The 12,500-nt window shown below is 42.4% G+C and overlaps 1 protein-coding gene across 1 annotated transcript in view; it reads left to right on the top strand.

Annotated features, from left to right (window-relative positions):
• The window catches only part of LOC129356072 (SH3 and multiple ankyrin repeat domains protein 2-like), a gene marked incomplete at its 3' end in the record, with an annotated part of 128,318 nt that extends 116,170 nt beyond the window's left edge, over window positions 1-12,148 (top strand). The window contains 8 exon segments of the mRNA XM_055025686.1: window positions 5,669-5,804; window positions 6,670-6,750; window positions 6,855-6,863; window positions 7,978-8,001; window positions 9,700-9,738; window positions 10,942-11,054; window positions 12,042-12,098; window positions 12,100-12,148. Of these exon segments, the coding sequence (XP_054881661.1) occupies window positions 5,669-5,804; window positions 6,670-6,750; window positions 6,855-6,863; window positions 7,978-8,001; window positions 9,700-9,738; window positions 10,942-11,054; window positions 12,042-12,098; window positions 12,100-12,148 (508 nt within the window).
• Window positions 12,149-12,500: the final 352 nt, after the last annotated feature.

Genomic DNA, 12,500 nt, shown 5'->3' with positions numbered 1-12,500 from the left:
TCGTCCCGCTCTGTGGAGGTCAAGGCGATGCGGAGAGGCCGTTTCTGCTCTGACATGTCGGATCCGATGAGCGTCATCCTCTTCCAGTCCGGCAGCAGACGAGCAGCGGGGACAGATCTCTGAGAGGTGAACGCTGCGTCCTCGCCACATGTGCAGCCACATGTGCAGCCACATGTGCAGCTCTTCTGACCGTAACGTTCTGGAAGTTGACAGATTTGAACTGATTTCTGCTCCATCGCCTCACAAACAAAGACAGAAATTCAGAAATGATTATGTATGTGAGAAGAGTTTAAAATGCAACAGAGAAATGTGACGTCCTGGGATGCAGCAGGTTCTGTACTTCCGCCCAGTGCAGCGCTGCATTTCTTCAGAGCCTTAATGCAGCCGGCGGATCGGTGACTCTTGTGTTTAAACTCGGCTCGTTGTCGTTAATATCATCCGGGTTCCTGCAGAACCGGCTGCACATCTTCACACCTTTAGACTCTGAGTCAGCAACTGCTGAGGGTCATGATGGACAGGTGAAACATTTTCAGGCCTTAAAATTCAAAGGGATTTTTGCAGCATGAGAAGGACTGGAGGTGTTGAAGCCGAAAGGTCAGACGGCTGGTTTGTCTTTTCAGACAGTCTTTGGTCTGAAGTCACGTTTCTTCTGTTTAATGTCACTCAGGTTTATCAAAATGACTTCTTGATAAATTCTGGAATAATATTAACTTTTCCAAATATTCCAGGAAGGCTGAACAAATCGGTTTAGCCTTCCTGTTATCCACTGAAAGTCTCGCTCTCTCATTCAGCCTGAATGAACAGGAGCTTCTCCTTAAATAGCTTTTTGCTGCTGCATTGGAAAACATGCAGTTGTGAAAATATTAGTGACTTTGCCGTGCTAATTCATCACATTGACTCTTCAGCAAGAAAACCTGCAAGAAATGTGATTTTATTTCTTTATTTGGTTTCTGGTCTTTGGAAACGTTTGAATCTCCTTCCTGTAAAAATCCTGTTGAGTAAACAGTGAAACTCTGAGGCAGGTGAAGAGATATTGGTGATAAATGAAGGGACTAAACTGTACATTAAATATTGACTCTTTACCTTAAATGTTGGTATGTTTGTGTGAATGCTGCAGACACCAGCTGGTCTGCTCAAACCTGAACAGATCAAATGTTTGCAGAATGCATCCTCTGGTCTTTAAAATGCACTAATGTGCGCTGAAGTCACGCTAGCGGGACAGAACATGCGTGGATCTGCTCTCTGCACAAGCGTGCAGCTTCAGCTGCGTGTTTCAGCGAGTGTTTTCGCTCTGGAGGTAGATGGAGCGAAGCACTTACAGCTTATATAACGCACAACTTTGGCCGAGAGAGGGAAGTGTGACCTGGGTACCATGCAGATGCATCTGCCTACCCATGCCTCCAGGTGTGTGTGTGTGGGGGGGTGTGTGTGGGTGTGTGTGTTCTCCCTGAGGACTCCCTGCACACCCCTGACTGTCAGTTGTGCAGTGAAGTAGCACAAGCTGCCCTCACAGGGAGGCCTTCCTGTGAGCCACTGCGTCTCATCCTGACGTTTCTGCTGAAGTTTAAGCTTTTCATAAAAAGGTCTGGTTGCTTTTCACCAATCAGAATAAAGTCTCAGTCCTTCTGTTTGTCCAAGCATCACTTAAAGCTGATCCTTGCGCTGTTGTATTTTCAGTTTATTCACTTTGCAGTAAAACTTTCTGGCTCCAATGTGTCCCTCTGAATGCCTTAATATTATCTTAGAGATCAAATTAAAGCAGTTTTTATGTTTGGCATTAAATTTTGCCAAATTCCCACAAAATCAACAGTTTCGTGCTAATTCATCATTTTAAGTTCATTTTCTGCAACAACGGTGAAAAACATCGGGTTTAATTGACTGTTTACTCCCACCTGCAGGTGGCAGTGTTTCATACTCAACATTAGTTCACAATAGAGTTTCAAAAGTCACATTTACTATCATGCATAAGCATAAATACTTTTATATTAGCGTCACAAAATCACTGATTTTGGTTGCAAAAAATACTCAGAAAAATCAAGACATTCTGCGGGGACTGATCAAGGTGAAAAGATGTTCAATATTTTAGATTTTATGAATAACTTATTGAATGCACAGCTATTTATTACTGCTTTAGCTGTTTTTAAGAGGGTTCATGTACACCTCATGCATTCTGCAACATAATAACAGTCATGATCTTGATAAAACCTGAATGAAAGTGAGTTTTACCTTCCTGTGTTTTCCTGCTTTCTGTCTGATCTGTTCCTGTAAACCTGAGCTGCACTGATTGTCTCCATCTTTATGTTTTGAAGATGAGTTTATGATAATCTCAGCTAGTCTGGGATTATCATGATTGTCTGACTTTGAACAATAAAAGTGAAACTAACAGGAGTTTTAATCAGCTCCTCTGAATCATTTTTATTATGATTTTGTTTTTCTAATCAGAATCACTGATTTTCTGATGCTATTTGTTTTTTCTGATTGATCTCATTAAATAATGTAAATATGGAAGAAAAAGATGAGAAAAAACTATCAGACATTTTAGATTTTTGAAGAACATGAAATAACTTCATTTTTTCAGAGTCCAAATCTGTTGTCCTGTTCAGCAGCACCAGTGGATCTGGTCTGAGTTAAACACAATAAAACAAGCTTCTTTTATTGCCTCATCGTTGTTAGTTAGTTCATATTTAGAACCATAATCCTGAATATTGGATGAAAGCAGCAGATGATGCGTTTTTGGTGCAGATTTCTGGTTCTGTCTGATCCGCTGAAGAAGCTGTTTGCATTCATGAATTCATCAGCGCCAGACAATCAGCTGATGCTGTTAAAGTCAAACTGGCATGACTAATGAGGCGGCTAATGAATCAGTCAGCTTGGACCATGCATGTGCATTTTAATCACGTCTGTCTCAGACCTGCGTCTTGTTTTACAAGTGACGCTCGTTTCGTCTGCGGCTGTTTTACATCCTGATGTTTGGCTCTTCACTTCTTCAACAGGCAAAACGTTTCTGTCAGGTTTTAGTTTGAGTTTATTTAATAAAACCAATAAAAGCCTGGTGACATAAAGAGCTGAGTGGTTTTATATTTGCAGACAGGATGTTGCGTTGATGTTCAGTTTTACCTTCATGCAGTTTGATGTGGATCAGAACTTCCTGCAGCTTCCTGAGGGAAACTCGGAGCTTCTCCTCAGGAGGAGCAGCAGGCGTCGGATGTTTCCAACCCGTTTCACCAAATCTTTCCATCAAAATTACTTCTGAAAGCAGAAACTAAAATGCATCAAATATTTTTTATAAAAGTCGTGAAAATTTAAGCATCTTCATTCCTCAAATTCTGCTGAACAATATTTTAAACTATAATAATAATCTAAAGATCAAACATGAAGCTCTCAGCTCTAGTTTGGCCCAACATTTCAAAGAATTGAACCTTAAATAATGTTAAATTTATGCATCTTCTTATTTTAATTTGTAACACCTCTGAGAATGTAAACCCTGAGCTGCTCAGAGAGAAAAACCTTCCAGAAAAGTTTATATCAAATCCATTTTCTGCTCTGAATTCAGATATTTTTCCACATTTCTCCCCTGAGTCGATTTAAAATGGATTTTGAGCAGGTGTTTTGTTTTCGTGTTTTAAATCCAGTTACTTGTGGAGTTCTGCCTGGCGGCGTTCTGGGTCCTCCTCTGTTCACGCTCCCACTCTGATCAGCCATGAGACAACAAAACATATTTTATCACTTTGTCTTTTTAAATCCTATTAAAAATGTACCTAAACGTTTCAAACTTTCATCAGCTCTGACCTTTGACCTCTTGGCCGCTCTGACGTTGGGCTGAATCTGCTGCCATGTTTTCCTCCCCACATAATGATGAACGTCAGATGGATTTGACCTTTGACCCTTCCCAGGCTGACGTTGGCAGCAGTTCCTGCTCTGGCAGAAGTGATGATGTTGATGGATTCGTTTTAAACAGTGAAATGTTTCGTGTCGTATTTTAGTTTCTCGCCTCTTGAAGGCGAGACGATCAGAAGAGTTTCAGCTCTTCTGTGCTGCAGACGGTTTAGCTCTGACAGCTGTATGATGTCATCATGTTTCCGTCTCAGTGGGCGTGATGTCACAGGGTCTGAGTTCTTTAATCGACCTCCAGCAGGAAGCCCGGTTCTGCTCCACCAGCAGCGCCGAGCGCCGCCTTCCCCACTAACCCACTGAAATCACATGGTTCTTAAAAATACCACAGAAATAATTTATTTATGGGCACAAAGAGCAGCGGCGGCGCTGGCAGAGCTGCAACCTCCGCGCAGGTTGCAGGGAAAACACGGCAGCGGAACAGACGCTCCGGATCCGGGTCGACCCGGTTCCCAGCAGCAGCTCACTTTGCACCACTTTGCATTTTCAGGACTGAAAATGCAAAGTGGAACAAAACAATGCAGTTTACCAGCAGCAGGTCCGGGCAACGATGTGGGGAAGGTCAAGCAGAGTTAACATGTGGAGGAGCTGCAGGGATTCAGCGCTCAGGTTGGAGAAAAGCCTCAGATCTGATCTGCATGGAAGGAGGGAAAAAAGAAATCAACTCCGTCTGGAAACACTGTGGGCCTGAACTTCTGGCAGTTTGCACGTGCAAACCTGATCTATAACGAAACGTAAACATCAGGAGAACGAGGAGAAATCAGGAAAATCAGGAACTGATGAAATAAAACCGCAAAATCCTGAGACGAGGAAAAGTAAAGACTTTCCCTCAGTGTGATTTACTAAACCTGGAAACAATTTTACATCCGTGCTTTGAACGAAGCACTTGTGAAAGCTGTGTGTGTGTATGTGTGTGTGTGTGTGTGTGTGTGTGTGTGTGTGTGTGGTGTGTGTGTGTGTGTGTGTGTGTGTGTGTGTGTGTGTGTCCATCCTTCAGCATCATTGCATAATACAGAGAAAACAGAGGATTATGTAAAGCATGACTGGAGGTGAAGACCTGAACATTTTCCTCTAAAGACTGAACCTGGCCGCCGTTCCTCCACCGTTTCGCTCCGGGTCCGTTTCGCTCCGGGTCCGTTTCGCTCCGGGTCCGTTTCGCTCCGGGTCCGTTTTGCTCCGGGTCCGTTTCGCTCCGGGTCCGTTTCGCTCCGGGTCCGTTTCTCATCATCACTTCCTGGTCTGGAAGGGGACAGGAGCCGAGTCATGATGAGATCCATCATTTCCAGATTTTTATGAAACTGCAAACTGAAAGACGAAAATAGACTTTTTCTGACTGTCCTGTCAGAAAGTAACTCCAAATATTTCTGTCCTACGATCCGCCATGTTTTGGCTTTTGCTAGAAGAATTAAGTAGTAATGAATGAGAAAATGTGAAATTATAATTTGATGTTTATTTTAGAATATTTCATCTTTGAAACCAACTATTGATTATTCCAGTCAGACATTAAGAGTTTGTGAATGAAATAGTTTAGGAGAATCTTAAAACATTTCCCAGCCTCCAGACGGTAACGTTTGTTTCTCTCACGTAAAACTCCTCCTTGCTTTCAGGTTTTCACTCTGACGGAAACCATCTGTCTGTCTGTCTGTCTGTCTGTCTGACCCGTCTGTCTGTCTGACCCGTCTGTCTGTCTGACCCGTCTGTCTGTCTGACCCGTCTGTCTGTCTGACCCGTCTGTCTGTCTGTCTGACCCATTTCCTGACCCGTTGTGTCTCGGCAGGTGAACCAGGAGAACGTGGTGAAGGTGGGCCACAGGCAGGTGGTCAACATGATCCGCCAGGGAGGAAACCGGCTTCTGATCAAAGTGGTGACCGTGAGCCGGAACCTGGACCCGGAAGACACGGCGCGTAAAAAAGGTGGGAACCCGCTGGATCTGGAAACGTGTGACGCTGTTAGTAACAGCTTTTAAAGACGATGAAGAGAAATAACCTGAAGTTTGATCTGATTTCCCTCCTAAACGGATCAGAATAAAATAATCCGTAGAAATTGAAGCTGATTTAAAAACTTCAGTCACTGAAATTCATGAACTTTTCCACATTTTACCACAAACGTAACTTTATGGTTAAAGTTCATCTTTGTTTGGAAACCAACTGATTTCACTCCATCATGACGAATCAATTATTGGAATAATTATCAGCTAATCTAATAATGAATTAATTGTTAACTGAAGAATACAGACTTGAAAAATCCATTTGTTGAGAGTTTTCAGTTTAACCTCGGATTCTGGACATTTATTTCCGAAGCACCTTTTTCTTATTAATCAGTTATTAATCAGTTGATTCAATAATAATCAGTGCTATGCTGTGCAGAAAGGTTTGAGCTTTTCAGCTGCAGATTAATCATTTGCTACTCATAATCAAATATTCACTAAAGGAATGATGTTGCTGCATAAAATAGTCATTAATTATCTAAAATTGAGTTAAATTATGTGTTTATCTGCATATTTTAATGTCTTTCTAATGGAAACGAGAGATTTAACTGATTAAATAAAAAATCTGCAAAGTGATGAAAGAATAAAAAGTGATTTTTTTCATGGAGTTAATCATCAGATTATTGGCTCCATCTGTCTTCCCAAGAAATCTGAATCTGCTTCTGTGTGTCTGCTAAAGAGAAGCGTCCGCAGCATGATACTGCCGCCACCGTGTTTCTGTCACTTTGCAGATAAACGAATGCTCCTGCAGTCGTTTTGGTTTTTTTGCTCATATTTGGACTCTTCCTCAGCTCCTCCGCCGCCGAAGCGAGCCCCCACCACCGCCCTGTCCATGCGCTCCAAGTCCATGACGTCAGAGCTGGAGGAACTCGGTAAGAGCTGCACGCCTTTCTGGTAATGTTGGAGACGTGAGGGAGTGTCTAACAGCACCTCTGTCCTTCCTCTGCTCCTCTTCCTCATTGGTTGGCCTCTGTAGTGGATAAAGGTAAGCAGTCAGCACCTGCAGCTTCCCGCCTTGCAGCACAGAATGAGGCCTTGCTTTGGTTTGACTTGGTGAAAGAAGGAAAAAGCTTGTTGCTCCCTCCTCATCTCCTGCCCTCCGTTCCCATCATGCATGGCGGTTTGACCTCTGCTCCTGTAAAGCTTGATATCAGTGTGCTGCTGCAGCTGTTCCTGTTGTATCTCTGTGTGGGGAGGAAAAGCGCTGAGTCGCTCTGAGTCGCTCTGAGTCGCTCTGAGTCGCGCTGAGTCGGCAGACAGTGGGCAGATCGGACACCAGTGGCCGAGTCGGAGCCGAGGGCTGATTCAGGGAGGGAAGGGTTAAACTCAGACCACAGCATTTTGAAGGTTTCCTGGTCTGAAACGTTCAGCGCTGCTGATGAGACCTGCAGAGAGCTGCTCTGGTTTCATGTTTCTGTTTCCTGCCGTCACATTTTGCTCCCGTTGATGAACAGATGGAGGCGATGAAGATTAACCTCTGCTGGTTCTGCCAAGCCCGTTCCCGTGGCTGTGGTTTCACTGGATGGGAGTTGGGAACTGTGGGAATCTCGTTCATCCAGTCATCGCTAGTGAGATGATGAGGCCTTTGGCTGCCTGAAGAGATTACACACACGCACTGCAAAAACTATTTTTAGTCTAGTTTCTGGTGCGAATGTCTCAGCACATGTAAGATAAACTCATTTACAAATAACTTTTCAGTAAAGCACTGATATAAAATGACTGATTCGTTTGTAATCTGCTAATAATCTGATTGGTTTAATCTGTGTCCTGCTGAAAGTTTATTTATAAATTAGTTCTGTCTGATTTAAAATTTGCAACAAGAATTAAACGAAAAATTTGGTAGGATTTCTCGTGTTTTGCAGTTTCATGTTCGACCGACCTGAAGGATCCATTAATTAAACTAATCATGAACTGTGAAGAACAAAAAGGGGGAAGTGTATGTAAACTTGTGGTTTCTGCTGAAGGAATTCTGGGAGTTTTGATGAAACTTGAAGCAGGAAGGATTTAGTCACCAGATGTGACCTCTGGTTTTAAACCTGGATGAAAAGGTTTGAATTTGTTTCCTGCTCTGAAGAATTGTTTTTTCTTCACCTCTTAAGCCACGCTACGGAAGAAGAAAGGTGGTAAGTTTCCTGTAGGCATGTTTGCTCTGGTTTTCTGTCCATCCTCCCGCCTCACATCCCCGTCAACAACTAACAGTTTTTTCTTATTTTGGTTTTTCTTTAATGTGACTGAGTCAGAGTGAAACATGCAGTGTGTTTTCTGTCAACCTGCATGATTTACAAGCTGCTCTGAACGTCACTGTGGTTCACATGTTGCATGATTAACTCTGGAAATGATGTCAAACAGAAACGTGTTGCTTGCTGAAAATCCCACAAGATCCAGAGTTTCTCCTCTGAATCAACCTGCAGGAGTCACAGAGTGTTGGTGTGTGTTTATACAGTGTGTGTGTGTGTTTGTGCTGTGTGTGTGTGTGTCAGAGTGTGTTAGTGTGTGTTTATACAGTCAGTGTCTGTGTGTGTGTTAGTGTGTGTGTTTGTGCAGTGTGTGTGTTTGTGCAGTGTGTGTGTGTGTCAGAGTGTGTTAGTGTGTGTTTATACAGTGTGTGTGTATGTGTGTGTGTAGTGTGTGTGTGTGTGTTTGTGCTGTGTGTGTGTGTGTGTCAGAGTGTGTTAGTGTGTGTTTATACAGTCAGTGTCTGTGTGTGTGTAGTGTGTGTGTGTTAGTGTGTGTGTTTGTGCAATGTGTGTGTGTGTAGTGTGTATAGTGTGTGTGTAGTGTGTGTTTGTACAGTGTGTGTGTAGTGTTTGTGTAGTGTGTGTACATGTGTCTGTGTTTGTGTAGTGTGTGCTTGTGCAGTGTGTGTGTTGTGTGTATAGTGTTTTTCTGTGTTTTTGTGTTTTTTGTGTTTTTGTGTTTTTGTTTTTTTTGTTTTTGTGTTTTTTTGTGTTTTTTGTGTTTTTTTTTTGTTTTTGTGTTTTTTGTGTTTTTTTGTTTTTGTGTTTTTTTTGTTTTTGTGTTTTTTTTGTTTTTGTGTTTTGTGTTTTTTGTGTTTTTGTGTTTTTTTGTTTTTTGTGTTTTTGTTTTTTGTGTTTTTTTTTTGTTTTGTGTTTTTTTGTGTTTTTTTTGTTTTTGTGTTTTTTTTGTTTTGTGTTTTTTTGTTTTTGTGTTTTTGTGTTTTTTGTGTTTGTGTTTTTTTGTTTTTGTGTTTTTTGTGTTTTTTTTGTTTTTGTGTTTTTTTTGTTTTTGTGTTTTTTGTGTTTTTGTGTTTTTTGTGTTTTTGTGTTTTTTGTGTTTTTGTGTTTTTTGTGTTTTTTGTGTTTTTGTGTTTTTTGTGTTTTTGTGTTTTTTGTGTTTTTTGTTTTTGTGTTTTTGTGTTTTGTGTTTTTGTGTTTTTGTGTTTTTTGTGTTTTTGTGTTTTTGTGTTTTTTGTGTTTTTGTGTTTTTGTGTTTTTTGTGTTTTTTTTGTTTTTGTGTTTTTGTGTTTTTGTGTTTTTGTGTGTTTTTTGTGTTTTTGTGTTTTTTGTGTTTTTTTTGTTTTTGTGTTTTTGTGTTTTTGTGTTTTTTGTGTTTTTGTGTTTTTGTGTTTTTTTGTGTTTTTTTTGTTTTTGTGTTTTTGTGTTTTTGTGTTTTTTGTGTTTTTGTGTTTTTTGTGTTTTCTGAGTTTTTCTTCCAGGAAATGTTTCCCTTACAGGTTGCTTTCCAGGGGGACCGTGCTGCATGTGGTCCAACAGTTGAGGCAGAGATGAAATGTGAATCTTTCTGCTGTTGTGTGTCGGTGCTGCTGTCGTTGACGGCCCTTTCCTCTGCTCTGTGTGTAGATGCGCAGAAGAAGAGGATTGTTTTCCAAGTGACTCTAAGTAATCACTCCCTTAATGCATGGAAGCTTCCTCCATCCTGCGCAGGCAGAGATCAGGGTCAGCATGGTCTGGATCAAACATTCCCACTTTTCTTCACATCTAGTTCTGACAACGCAGTGAATTCATATCTGGTCCTCATCAGGTCTTAAAACAAGGAAAATGAATTATTCAAATCGCTCATAGATTTATTGCACACAGTGATGTAATGACAAACGGATCCTCTTCTTGTTCTCCGGTTATTAATTTAGCTGTTTCTGCATGTGAAGCAGCTTCACAGATTTATATTAATATTAAATAAATTAGTATTGCTCCAGTCATTTCTGGGGTTCTGCAGGGCTGCATTCTCGGTCCTCATCTTTTGAAAAGAACACAAATCACCAAAATCCTGTTAAAAACTTGCCAATGATTGCAGACTTTCATCAACTTTGACCTTTGACCTGGTGAGATTTGAGCTCTGGGTTTCTGGTAGTTTCTGACGTTGGACTGAATCTGCCGGGTCGATCGCTCCTGCAAGTCTGAGAAGTTTTCCTCTTGGGAAAAACCTTCCTCTCTGCAGACTAATCTAACAGACAGATGATAGATGACCTTTGACCCCTCCCAGGTTGCTGAGCAACAGTTGCTTCTCTGTGATCTTTGCTCAGCAGTTAACTGAAGCCTCAGGGCTGAACTTAGCGTTGTGGTTTAGTTGGCAGTGAGACCTGCTGAGGTCCAGATCAAATCAAATCCCGTACAAATGAGATGCGGTTCTGGTTTTTTCTGGGACTAATTGTTCCAGCAGCAGAACCTTTTCAGAGGATTTTTACGTGATGACATCATGGAGAGGTTCAGTTCTGACAAATTTGTCGTTGACGCCCTTCCTGCAAGCCTGAGAGTAATACCTAACGGCAAACTTGGCAGACAAACATGCATTGCTCGTTTCCGTCTCTGAGGGAGCGTCCCTGAGACCTGGATGATGCTTCTGAGCCGGCTGTTTGGAAAAGCTTGCACGGCTTCCACGGCTGGGCACATTATCTCATCAAAGTCCTCATACCCCCCGCCCCAGAAGAATTACCTTCCAACATTTACTCCAGTTTCATCTGCCGTTTTGGTGTGACAGCTCAGAGAGAGGGGCGCTGTGAATGACTGGCTTGTGTTTGGGCCGTGAGCTCCGGCCGTGCCTGCGGGTCCGGAGTGGTTCTGACTGCATGTCGGCTCCATTTGCAGATAAAGTGGAAGAGATGACGCACGCCCAGAAGAGCTCACCTGTGGACACGAAGATCGCCACCATCAAACCTCGTCCCTCCAGTCGCTGCCTGGTCACTCCCACCGACATGAACGTAAGAACTTCGGCTCATTTATGGAGCAACAATCATGGAAACATGGTGGAGTCAGCCATATGCAAGGATGAGTGTCATAGGAGTAACCAAGGGTTTTACAGCCCTGAAACCTGAATCCATGTTTTTAATCACCTGGAAAAGTAAAAATCCCAGAACATCCCAGTTCGGTTCCTTTCTGGGAATTTTCTTTCCAGAGTTTAATTTCATATTCAGAAGCTTTTTGACTCATTTTCAGACCAAACCACTGAAATATTTTAAATTTGAAAGATTGAAAAGTGGATTAAAAAGAACAAAGCAAACTTTCCCCAGAAGATAAAAAGTATCAAAAAATGATATTTTAAGAAATTTTAATTAAAAAAATGATCAGCCAGCGTTTTTATTTATTGGCATCATTCAAGTTTAGCTGCTTTTTTTCTGGAAAAATTAAATTAGGAGAAACTAAATGCGCAAAATGTTTTCAGTTAGTAATGTGTTAAACTAGTTTCACTTTCACCACATCAGTGGAAATGTGCTCATCACATAACATTTAAACAAGCCGTTTGTTATTATTGTTTAACAAATAAAAACCAGTGAAAAACCTCTGCACCGAAGAGTGTTATGGTTGTGAGACCTGGTGCCTTCACTGACTGGAAAAGCAGCTGGAATTGGTCAGATCCAGCCAGCGGATCCCCCAGCGGATCCAGCCAGCGGATCCCCCAGCGGATCCAGCCAGCGGATCCCCCAGCGGATCCAGCCAGCGGATCCCCCAGCGGATCCCCCATCCCCCAGATCCAGCCAGCAGATCCAGCCAGCGGATCCCCCAGCGGATCCAGCCAGCGGATCCCCCAGCGGATCCAGCCAGCGGATCCCCCAGCACTCTGCTGCTTCTAAAGGAAACATGAAGAAATGAGGATAAATCCCTGGACTAGATTCTGCTAACGCCGCTGCTTAGAGGGCTGCAGAAAAGTGTTTGTCTGTTTGTGTCATAAACAACATTGTGATTTTCAGTCCATGTATCACGACCGCCAGGGAGTAGCAGTGGTGCCGCCCACTGTGCCCGGAGCCCTACCTGGGGATCCCAGAGAAGGGCACCATGAGGAAGCAGAAGTCTATAGGTAGGACGCCTGTGGAGTCGCTGTGTGGGCGGCGGCTCGCCCTGCATGTCCTTTAGCTTTCAGCCGGTCAGACTTTCCGTCAGGGCTCTGTGCGCCGCAGCAACTTTACAGCTAATTATAGATCAATGAAAATGATCCGGTCAGCAAACTGAGCTTTCAGGCTGGAGGTTATTAGGCGGATGCTGAAGCAGCCAGGAGAACGGAGGATTTGAAATGAGTTATTACAGCAAAGAAACATGACTATGAAAAGAGTAAATGTGTAGTTTCTCTGATTAAATCAGAGAATGTGATTGGGTTAGCTCCGATTTACAATCCAGTTTAAATTGATGCAAATTCAGGAACAGTTTCCTTC

Source organism: Poeciliopsis prolifica, unplaced genomic scaffold (genome assembly GCF_027474105.1).
Source record: "Poeciliopsis prolifica strain line A6 unplaced genomic scaffold, Auburn_PproV2 SCAFFOLD155, whole genome shotgun sequence".
Classification (NCBI taxonomy): Eukaryota; Metazoa; Chordata; class Actinopteri; order Cyprinodontiformes; family Poeciliidae; genus Poeciliopsis; species Poeciliopsis prolifica.
This window is presented reverse-complemented; position numbering and strand designations above follow the sequence as displayed.